This window comes from Cyprinus carpio, chromosome A1 (genome assembly GCF_018340385.1).
Source record: "Cyprinus carpio isolate SPL01 chromosome A1, ASM1834038v1, whole genome shotgun sequence".
NCBI classification, from domain to species: Eukaryota; Metazoa; Chordata; class Actinopteri; order Cypriniformes; family Cyprinidae; genus Cyprinus; species Cyprinus carpio.
The window spans coordinates 27,210,061-27,221,804 of NC_056572.1; the positions used below are offsets into that span (position 1 = coordinate 27,210,061).

The window sequence follows — 11,744 nt, forward strand, 5'->3', positions numbered from 1 at the left end:
TGTGTGTGTGTGTGTGTGTGTGTGTGTGTGTGTGTGTGTGTGTGTTGTTAAAATTCTACACAAATAAAATTGGCATGTCTTGATGTTATTCTGAATAAATAAAATTGACAAAATGAAAACAGTCCTCCTGTGTGCAACAATAATACAGAACCCTCTAGTGGTCACATGAAGATCTGCAGCAAGTGTGAGACGCGTCACCAAGTTTCAGAGCTGGAGGAGGAGACCTGAGGCACTGGGGTACACATTGACTCTCTGTAATCTAGTTTGGAGTGGTCGCTGAGGATGCCACCAGAAGTAGCCTCTCCATAAGACCTGCAGTGCATCGGCACTGTGGTTGTATAGACTTAAGAGCTTATTAGTTGCTTGATAGTTTATTCTACCTCAAAAATAATTTAACTGTGAACAGTTTAAATTATAGTTCAGGTTATGCCACCACAGAAAAATGTAGGTGTAACGAGATATTTAACAGGAAACATCTTATAAATAGGCTACATCTCACAAAGTAACGGATCCATGTGAAGAATCTGAAGACACCTTCCCGGAGTGATGATGAAGATGAAACTCTCCTTAAACCGACCAGTCAACACCTTCGGACCAAACCAGTAAAAGTCGTCTTTATGGAGTTTCAAAATGACATTTTCTAAACTGCTGAACGAGAGCAAGGATGAATTCTCCTCGGACTTTCTCTCCAACATCAGCAACACCACCTGTAAGAGCATCACCCTTGACTCTCAAGTCATCGGTGTCGGAATCTTTCTGTCCGTTTTCATTTTATTGGCGATCGTCGGAAACATTTTGGTTATTCTCTCGGTGCTGTGCAACAAACATTTACAAACGGTCACCAACTTCTTCATAGTGAACCTGGCCATCGCGGACCTTCTGCTTAGTACCATCGTCCTGCCGTTTTCCGCGTCTCTGGAGGTGTTGGGATGCTGGGTTTTCGGTCGGGTCTTCTGCAACATCTGGGCAGCGGTGGATGTGCTCTGTTGCACGGCGTCTATTTTAAGTTTGTGCATTATATCTATAGACAGGTACATCGGAGTTAAATACTGTCTGAAATACCCCACTATCATGACAGAACGGAAAGCAGGTGTCATACTCGTGGTGCTTTGGGTTTCTTCAATGGTAATCTCAATCGGACCGCTTTTGGGATGGAAAGAGCCCCTACCTTCTGATGAGAGCATCTGCCGCATCACGGAGGAACCGGGTTATGCTCTGTTCTCCTCTTTATTCTCCTTCTACCTCCCGCTCATGGTGATTTTAGTCATGTACACTAGAGTATACATTGTGGCCCGCAGGACTACAAAAAGTTTGGAAGCGGGTGTGAAACGGGAGAGAGATAAATCAGTGGAAGTGGTGCTGAGGATACATTGCAGGAGCATTCCGGAGGATCCGAGCTCGAGCTCGAAAACCAAAAATCACCCTTTCAGAAGTTCACTGTCCGTGAGACTCATGAAGTTCTCCAGGGAGAAGAAAGCTGCTAAAACACTCGCCATCGTCGTGGGGATGTTCATTCTTTGTTGGCTACCGTTTTTCTTCGTTTTGCCTTTGGGTACGTATGAGTTATTCTCTGTTTGGTGTTTGGAGTTTTCGAACGATACCCAAACTTCATTATGGTTAAAGCAAAAATGAAAACGTAACTTGATGCTTTACATTAAAAAAATTAAATAAACTCTCAAACTCTCAAAACACATAAAACCGAATAGAAATCACGTATTATTGTGACAAAGTAAATGGGTGTACAGATTACTAGTGAAATTTCTATAAAAAAAATTAAAATAAAATAAATAAAAACCCGTTATCGTAATGGAATTAAATGAATCAGGGGGGGGGGGGGGGGGGACAATATCGTTTGTGCTTGTAAAAATGAATTTAAAAAAAAGCACTTGAGCTAATAATTTTGCAACAGACGTAATATGTGACACAGCACAGGAGTTGATGATTTTTAGAGTATGATCAGTTTTATTCCTTGAGATGCATAAATGCATATAAAATTGACATTTATTTCGACACTGTGTTAATGTTTTACTCTTAGGCAAAACAGAAATGTGCCAAATGCGTAACCTGCTATAAAGCACGAGAGCTGTTATGTCATCATGATTTTCTCACTGACGAAAGCAGTTTCACGCGTCACTTTTCTGTTACATTCACAGTTAATACGATTAAATTAGCAAATGTGTTTTGGGCAGGATTTAATAGCAGCTCCACCTCTAAGTATTTGAGGGGAGATTGTGTGTTACACTTGATATTAACTCTATTGGTCTTTGTTTTGGAGAACACTATGCTCTTTAGGATTCAAATAAATAATAGTACATGTTGGAGTGCAAGAACAAGTTCTCCTCACATTTTTCAATAGCTCATAGCAGTTTCTTTGTAACAGTACATCTTATCTCACAATATCCCCTCCCCCTTCGATCAGAAATCAAAAGGTCCTTAAGCAGTCAAAAATGAGTTGCAGCTCATGCCATGCATAATAATATTACAGATGATTTTATTATATTAACACACTAAACACAATAATCAAATGCTAAAAAAAAAACAGTAATTGCAAACGTTTCAAACTATTTTTCTATAAAACACTGGCAGTCCACAGACTAAATATTCCTGTCATCAAACCCCTCGAACATACATTCTGTTGGCCCACACAATTATAAAGTTCTTTACATCCCAAAAAAAAAATAATTATATATATATATATATATATATATATATATATATATATATATATATATATATATATATATATTATATATATATGGGGATATTCATGATGCAGAGATGATTAATTGCTATAAGTATGCTCAATCAAAGACCACCCATGGGAGACTGAAGCAAAGACATTAAATGCAGTGTTCCAGTCACGCAACCATTACCCAAGATCAGACCATTACCTCTGTCACAGAGGCCAAAAAGTGTGCTAGAAATGGTCTCTTATTACATTAAAAGAATTTTGGTCTTTGCTGACATCATTGTCTGAGGCATCTTAAGTAGCAAACAAATAACAACAATTACCATTTTGAATATTACTAGCAATTTATAATTAAAATATACATTAAAAAGAATAAAAATACATGGCTGGCATTGTACATTCCCCACAATGTATTGGTTTCCCCCCAAACCCACCATCCCATCCATCTCCAGGGTATTCCAAGAGTGTGGTTTTTGCCTGTCCCTGCTGGTATTCCACTCATAGTCACTGTGGGGGAAAAATAGGGCAGCAGTGGTTGATAACATCTCCTTGCAAGCTTTGAATGTGGTGCTGGTGAAAATCTGGGATCAACTCTTCTTTCTTTCTTTCGGTCTGTTGTTTTTTTTTTGTTTTGTTTTTTTTGCCTCCCAGAGGTTAGAGTCAATGGTTTGGGAAGGGGGGACTTTGTTCAACCAGAGAAAATGAAGCAGGCAGTTTTACTCAGGTCCCTGACCTCCTTCTGCCCAACGCTCCACTGCCTTAATCACAGCTATTAACGAGTTGAGTTAAAGAGGGTGCTTTCATTTTCCAAAGCCTCAGCAACAGCCAGCCACCAGGACAGAGGAGGGATATGACATGGCTTAGATCCACACGTACACTACAGAAGCACAAACTGTGATGCACTGTGTTATAATGATAGAAATGAGGGATTGGCTCATGTTAAACCTTGCTTCAATGTTTAGGCATTTGGAAATCTGGGGGAAAATTCTTAAAGGGGTCATATGACGTTGCTAAAAAGAACAATTCAATGTGTTTATGCGGTTTAAGGTTCAAAAAACACATTATTTCCCACATACTGTACATTATTGTTTCTCCTTTCTGAAACGCGTCGAAATTTACAAAGCTCATCCTTCTGAAAAGCGAGGTGTATGCTGATTGGCCAGCTATCTGGTGCATTGTGATTGGCTGAATACCTCAACTGTGTGAGGGAAATGTTACACCCCTTAACATACTGTGATGCTGTGTCCCGGCGCGACGAGACAAAAACATTAAAACCAATTACAAAAGAGGCATTGGTAGCATCCAGTGGGGACATAATTACGGATTATAATGTCTTATACTGTCTTTTTACACATTGCGTTGCATATCAATCACCCCAAACAAAAAATCAAATCATCACTTCATATCTGATAAAAGAAAAAAAAAAAAACAAGCGCTACTCTACACTGCTCGAAACTTGCGTTTGAATCGTCAGTAACAAATTCTTTAAATATGAAAACGTACTTACAGGCTTTGAGTCAGAAGCACCAGACTGTCCTTGCAAAGTTGGAATTGCCATAAAATGTGCAGCACACATCTGAATATTTGGTTTGATCTGTTCTTGAACAGTGTTGTTAATACAACTTAATCACTGCTTTCTAGTTGTGTCTTCCTTTGTTTCCTCCTTTGGAAGGCCAAACAAAGTAGTTTCACTTTTTACAACAAAGTATACCATCTCCACGACATGACGGCGGCAGCAACAATACTACTGCGAGAATCAAAGTTATGCCTTCTTTCTTTGCGTAAACATTTGGGCGGAGTTATGCAAACATCTCATCTCCTCTCATTTATGCATGAACAGCTTTTAACACTCCAAAGAGAAAGGAAAACGTGAAATTGCATTATATGACCCCTTTAAGTTACATCTGGTAATTAAAACCAAAAACACTGCATTTACACTGCTTTCTAAAATGCTTGATTTTGATTGGTCATTCAGTGGCCTCCCCCATTGCCTATGGCAACACTGCATAATTTTCCAATCATCCGGGTAACTACAACCAACGTTATTTTCAAATTTCTCATTGTGGATTTGCTTTGTGTTGTTTCACACAAATGAAATTGTCACTATCTTTTGTCTCAGTTGTCGTTGTGGTACTTATTATGGATTAATATAAATATATTGTGGATTAATATAAAATCAATCCAGTGTTTAATGTCCACATATTTTTGTAAATAGCCATGCGATAAGCGAGAGAAGTACAATCAGCCAGTCATTACTGCAAAATTAACCACATCATGGTGATACAAGATCCCTCTAATCCTCTTATATAATTGTACTTTTTGTGGTACAAGTTTTTAAAATGACAAGTCTACCCTCTAAATGATGGTCACATTTTTGGCATCAACATGCCCACCATGTTATTGTTGTGATGGATCAGGGGAATGTTTTCCTTATGGCGTTTTTGTGCTGGACAGTGAAAGTCTTATTTCTGGTGACAAACAGAACAAAATGTTTCTGCTATCCTAAAGAAAACTACAAATTACTTTAATGAAATTACATGACAGTTAACTACATTGCCAGGTTTATACATTTTAATATGTAATAATTGTAAATATTGTAATTATATTATAGCCATTTTAGAATATGTCTACATGATTAATCCAAGTGCAATAAATCCAGAGAAGGTAGAGAATGAGCCTTTTTTTTATTTGCCTGTATTTATGTTTGTGACATATTGAATGTCCATGATGTGAATGCATTTTCTGTCAATGTAAAATTCTGCAGGATTATGAATTGAGTCATTAAGTTTCCCAAATACCATCTTTTTAGACTAAAGTGATCACTTTTTGCAAATATAAGAGTTGCCAAAAATTGTTTCATTAGTGGCTTTGATTTAAATTTCAGCACCAAAATGAGTAGGTAATCTGATACATTTCCGTAAAAATTATCTTTTGGCAGTCAAAATTATTTTGAACTTTTCTGACCCAAGCTGTTATGTCAGCTTCTAATACATTTACCTCAAACTGACACATTATGCAGCATCACAGGGACTTACATATGTAGCCAATAACCACAGACCATGGTAAAATAGCTCTTGGGGTGATCACTATTAGATGAGACAACTTTAACACGTGGCTACCTGCCAAAGCACTCCTATAGCTCAAGTGGCCCGTGCCAGGATGCATTGCTAGAAAGCAAAGGCCGCCAGCATGCGTTCAACACTCTCAGTTTACAGATATAAATAAATTGACTACCTGACTGCTCCATCATTTGTGAAATGTTTTTCACACTAGGAAAAAAAAGGCTCTTTTAAGAACTGTTCCCTGAAAGTTTTTTCGAGGAACCCAGAATAGTTCTTATATGGTATTATTGTGATAACCCCCCTTTGGATCCTTTATTTTATAAGAGTGTAAAGCAGAACAAGCATTTTGGGAAAGCCACATTGGATATAAGTGCCAACTGAACCTATTTGCTTAACTTAATAATTAGGCCGACACAGTGAGTTCACATGCAAAACTGAGAAATTTCTACACTTCCCATGCCCTTTTGTTTAAGCATTTTAAAAATAGTATGTCTTACTGATTATGCTTCCAGCTACCACTAAATGTCTACTTTTAGTTTGGCTTGCTTTTCTAAGTCCTTTCAGCAGAATTCCTCACATGTTTCCCTAAAATCAAAACAGCAAATCTGAAAAAGTCAGAAGACCCTTTTTTCTGTAGTGTAAGTACACGGAATGGTTCCAGATTGCCTCAGAGTAAGGGCTGCCGCATTGTACATGATGCTCTGGTTTTCTCTCAGTAGCTAGCAAACATCCTGCTTCTATATCTCATAATCACAACAATTACCAAAAAGGAGCTTTCCAGGGACTGGCTTTCATCTCAAAGTCACAATTGCAACAAATTGACGACCTCTAGATAGGGGGGAGAACAGCATTTTTTTTTTTTTCATCAAAATCTATTCCAAAAAGACTATTCCCAGTCCATTTTTACTACCTATTCCCTCTAGTGCTATTTTTATACATCTCCACTGACAGAGCGGTATTCTGACCTCTCGTGACACTGAAATGCATGGCATGGGCGATGACAGCTGTTTTATGTTTGAGATAATGCAGCACTAGCCTCCTCTCACTTCCTGTGGGGAAGGAACAAGGCAGGGAGGAGATATTGGCAACATATGTGGTGTCTGTCGAAGGTGCAGCGGAAATGTGCAGGTAGTGTAGATGTGTGGAAGGAGAGGATGTGAAGAGAGACACTATGTAGTGAGATTCCATGTGAGCCCAGATCCATCCAGCCCAAATCTCATGATCTTAAGTTTTTGCAGGCCTGCTGTAACTAAAAGACTGATTTGGCATTTAAAGTCAACGTAAAATAAAAAATGGGCCTATTTACTCTCTTAAAGAACCTTTTGTTTAATAGAAAAAAAGGTTGTGGATGATAAAGGTTCTTCATGGAACCACCAATGCTAATTAAGAACCTATATTTTTAAGTGTGGGGGTGAGTTCATTTTGGGTGAATTATCCATATTTAATATGTGATTCTGGTTTGATTGTGAACAATTCACTGGTGCATGTTATTCCAAAGAAAACCATTTGTTTTTCTAATCTTTGATCGGAATGCAACAACGTGCTTCTCCTCTGTAACGACTTTCTATTTCCACTGACGTCAGGTTGGCTAATGATAATTGACAATAGCCATATAGCTATTTAAGTAATGTTTTATCAAGCCAGCATTTGGTCCGCCCACTTTTCACAATCCAATCAATTCCCAATGGATAAAATCAAATTTTGCCTTGCATTTTTTTTTTTCTTTAAACATCCTTCACTCAGAAACGCATCAAATTATACTGCAGTGAAATGGGTTGCAAACGGCAGTTCACATTGATTATAATGACTAATGGCCTTTTGTGGCCACTCTATCAAAGGTAACAGTGCTTTTTTTTGATTTGGAGGAGAACTGGGGAATGACATATTTGCATCACTCCCACGATAATCTCCTACAGGCAGAAAAAGAAAAAAAAAAGAAAAAAAAAATAGTTTCAAAAAGATAGACATGCCATGTAATATTTAATATGCATAAGACCTCTCCTGCGAGCTGAAGGGAAAAAAACAATGCGCAAAGTATATAATCTGTCAGCTGGGTATAATTAGGCAAACATGATTTAAAACGGTGAACTAAACAAGATTTGAACTTTTCAATGTTTGGACGGAGTATGGTAGCTTCAGGCTAAATTTACTTGAGCCACAGTGTTATTTCCCATGTAAATAATCTTGCTTGAGCCAATAACTAAATGTTTTTCCACCTCTCTCTCTTTCTTTGTGTCCTCAGGCTCTTTTTTCCCAGCTCTGAAGCCCTCTGAGATGGTGTTCAAAGTAATCTTCTGGTTGGGATACTTCAACAGTTGCATTAACCCCATAATTTACCCCTGCTCGAGCAAGGAATTCCAGCGTGCCTTCACCCGTCTGGTGCGCTGCCAGTGCCAGCGGCGCCGCCGCATCCTGCGTCGGTTCTACGACCAGCGATGGAGAACAGCCATGCGAGGAGCCCGGAGGGACCCACACAGAGACTACTGCTCTGGATTTCCCTTTCACGAGCAGTGCGGTAACTCTATCTATTCCTGTCAGAGCAAGAGCCGGCCTCTTAGTCTGAAGAGCTGGAGCTTCTTCCCCCCTTTACAGAAGTCCTCCTTCCAGCTGAAGGAGAAAATGAACAATCTTTCAAATAAGATTAAGAACGGGACGGGAAAGAGTAGCACGTCTCCTCTGGCCCGGACAGAGATTGACACGGTCTCCATGGGGATCTATAACGACTGCAGCGATCAGAGCAGCTACCAGATCTACGACCTCACAGAGTGCTACGGCCTGAAGGAAACAGACATTTAAACAAAGACAGAGATTACTGACTGTTCTCTCTGAGAGCTCTGACTCACTGCCAGTTCTTAAAAATTGTTTGATTTTTTTTTTTTTTCTCAAAGACTAGTATTCTTGTTATGTCTTAAAGTGCTAGCTTCATCAAAGTTGAGAAGCAAATATGAGTAAAAATGACGAGGACAATGTGTGTTAAAGGAGATTAATGCATTTTTACATGGATGTTTTAAAATGATTTCTTTAAAAGTGGGAAAAGTACACTGAATGGAAAAAAATTATGAGGGAAAAAAAATTATCTGCACTGGATCAGAACGAAAAGACTCATAGCTGCTGGGTATCTGTATACTGTGCTGTCCATGTAACCTTTGAGAAATAATCTGTCTGTTGTTTCAAACTCCACCAACCATTTGAACTATATTAACAAACAGAGATTGTTACAATTTCTTTGACTTGTTGTCCATTAAGTGTGAATGGAAAACATATTTGACTGATATACTCGAGACTAGTGAATCCATGACACTGGTTTGAACTGACATAATGATTCATTGTGATTTGCAGATTGCTGTGGAATCCACTTTTAAATGATTCAAAATTGATTCAGAGGTACATATCTTTAAATGTGAAGCACAGTTTATAACCTAAACAGATTTTGTGCAGATATTTTCAGTATTACAGAGGGTAGTTCAATACTTTGCTATTTATATGCTATTCATGCTATTCTCATTTCAACCATGATATTTAAGTCATCCCTAAAAGGACCAACAGTGAGAAAAAAGAAAAAGAAAAAAAAGTTTCTGTGCTGTTGAGAAAAGCTTTTGGTTTCTTTGTAATGCTGATGTGATGATGTCTTTCAGTGTCAACTATTAAACATAATAAATCTGAAAAGAGCATGCAGTTGATCTAATATGTGTATTTGTTGAATCCTGAAAACAATGAATCCATTTTATTCAAACAATCATCCCATAGGAAAGAAAAATCAGATTAGATCCCTTAAATAATGTTATTTGTAGCCATAATTACATTGAAATCAAGTACCTATCTTGTCAGACTTTTCTTCTGAGAAATACTTAAAACACATCCAAATTAAATTCAGTCATCATTTACTCATGTTGTTACTCATGTTTTTTAATTAAAAGTCTTATGGGTTTGAAATAACATGAGGGTGAGTACAGTAAATGATGATAGCATTTTCATTTTTTAGGGTGAACTATCCCTTTAAGATTAGTCACTACTCACATAGGCAAAATTGTGGCTCCTTTGTACAAAAGGTCAGAAGTTCTTTCTTCCATTCAAGATGCTCTTTGGTGGAAAATTATCAAATCATGCCAGAGAACATGATTATCAAGGCTTTACAGTAACTTGCAGAGTTCATGCAGCTCAAGTGCTGCTGACATTTAAACAAAAGAAGGACATACCAGATACTAAGACATCCTGAAACTCATTGCATGTCTCTAGAAGAAAGTTAACAGTATTACGTTGTGCTCAGATTTGCCAGGATGTGAAAAATCAACATTAATTTTATAGCTTTGTACTCATACTGCACATCTATTGCTCATCTCTTGTCTATTTTTATTTATCCAAGTCATTTTAGGAGAAACATCTGAGACAAAGTTGATACTTAACCAAAACATTAATGAGAACTCTATGATGTCTCCTGAGTCATGAAAAAGAAGCCTCTAAATAGGTCAGCCTATCAACTGATTTATTGCTGCATTAATTTACTCATTAATGATGAAAAATCTAAGATGGCCAGTAGAGGTCACTGTTAATGTAAATGAAAATCGCAAATTCCTAAAATTTTACAACAGAATTGGAAACACAATTGTTAACAGGCAGCATCATCTCACATTATGTTTAATTATAAAAGTGGCAAGACTGTGGGTGTGAAGATGACTTGTGAGGGTAACGTACTGTATGTGCAAACAAACTGATTCCCCTGTTCCTGTGGATTACTGAAGACTAACACCACCAACTAGCATGACACTGGATGTTTTCCTGAGACAATCTCCATTTTCAAAATGATTAGATTTAATTTCAATCTAATTAAAGATTAATTAGATTAATCTTAGATTAATCCCACCCAAGCTCCTTTATCTTTGCTTACCTCATTATTGAAGCAGCAGACCAACGGCATGTCCAGTCATTTCATAAGAATTATATCAAGAAAACCTGATCACAACCGAGATGTGATTCCCATTTAATTTCCAGCATTATAAATTTACTTGTTCTCAAACATATTTTAGTTATGACTCTGATGTGCTAACCTTTGACAGGAGAGGATGTGTCACACGCCTTTGGAGTGTTTTTTTTTTTTTTTTTATAGGCACTTTATGTGCAGGGTAAGTGCACTGTAAGTAGCAAAAACCTTCTATTCCTGGTTGTTCCTCGTTCTGTTTATTATTTCATGCTGTCATAGTTTGTTGAACATACCAGAACGTTTTCCACAAAGGACATTATGTGAGTGTAAAATGTGCTCTTAACCATTTTTTTTCTGTTACATGTTGTACCACATAATGCTTATAATTCTGCAAATATATATAAAAAGCTAAAGTTCTGTTTGTTACCTTGAATACACTCTGCATTAGTGTTTGCAATAGATGCAGTAGAATTAAGGATTGTGTTCTGCAAAGCATCAAATCTGCGGGGGAAAAAATGATGAATGCAGGCCAGACATCTAATTTATTCACACAGTAAAAAAACGTGAAAGAAAACACATCTTACAGGAAGTTCAAATCACAATATTTGCATGCACTTTATCATGCTGTTAGCCTGATTGAGTTATCCTTATCTTACTGGGGTTTGTGTTATATCATTTAGCATTATTTGGAACCCATAATGAAATTCCATAATGTCTTAATCATTGAAGTCCTTTAAAGTCTTACAACAAATAATACCTATGGTCACCCATACATCAGGCAATAATATATTTCCAGTCTATTTTAAGTTTTAAAATATACAAAAATGGCCTATTGCTTTACATAAATATATTTCCAATTTTCACGTTTTAGTTACTTACATTTCTTCATAGGTGTTTAGCCGTTTTTTTGTTTTTTTTTGACATTTTAAATCTAAATGTATTAATATTGACAAAAAAATGTATTTAACCAAAATGTATTTCATACAGTATATTATATTTTGTGATATAAAACAAACAACAGCATCAGTGTCACCCCTCCGGTTCGACTCACCTCACTCGTTCTGGGGTTCGAATG

The 11,744-nt window shown here is 37.3% G+C and overlaps 1 protein-coding gene across 1 annotated transcript; it reads left to right on the plus strand.

Moving 5' to 3' along the window:
- The first annotated feature begins 206 nt into the window (after window positions 1–206).
- On the plus strand, window positions 207–9,426 carry LOC109061635 (alpha-1D adrenergic receptor-like). The gene is made up of 2 exons (XM_019078739.2): window positions 207–1,552; window positions 7,994–9,426. Exons 1-2 carry the CDS (start codon window positions 631–633, stop codon window positions 8,545–8,547), a joined length of 1,476 nt encoding a protein of 491 aa, XP_018934284.1. The 5' UTR covers window positions 207–630; the 3' UTR covers window positions 8,548–9,426.
- The last annotated feature ends 2,318 nt before the right edge of the window (window positions 9,427–11,744 follow it).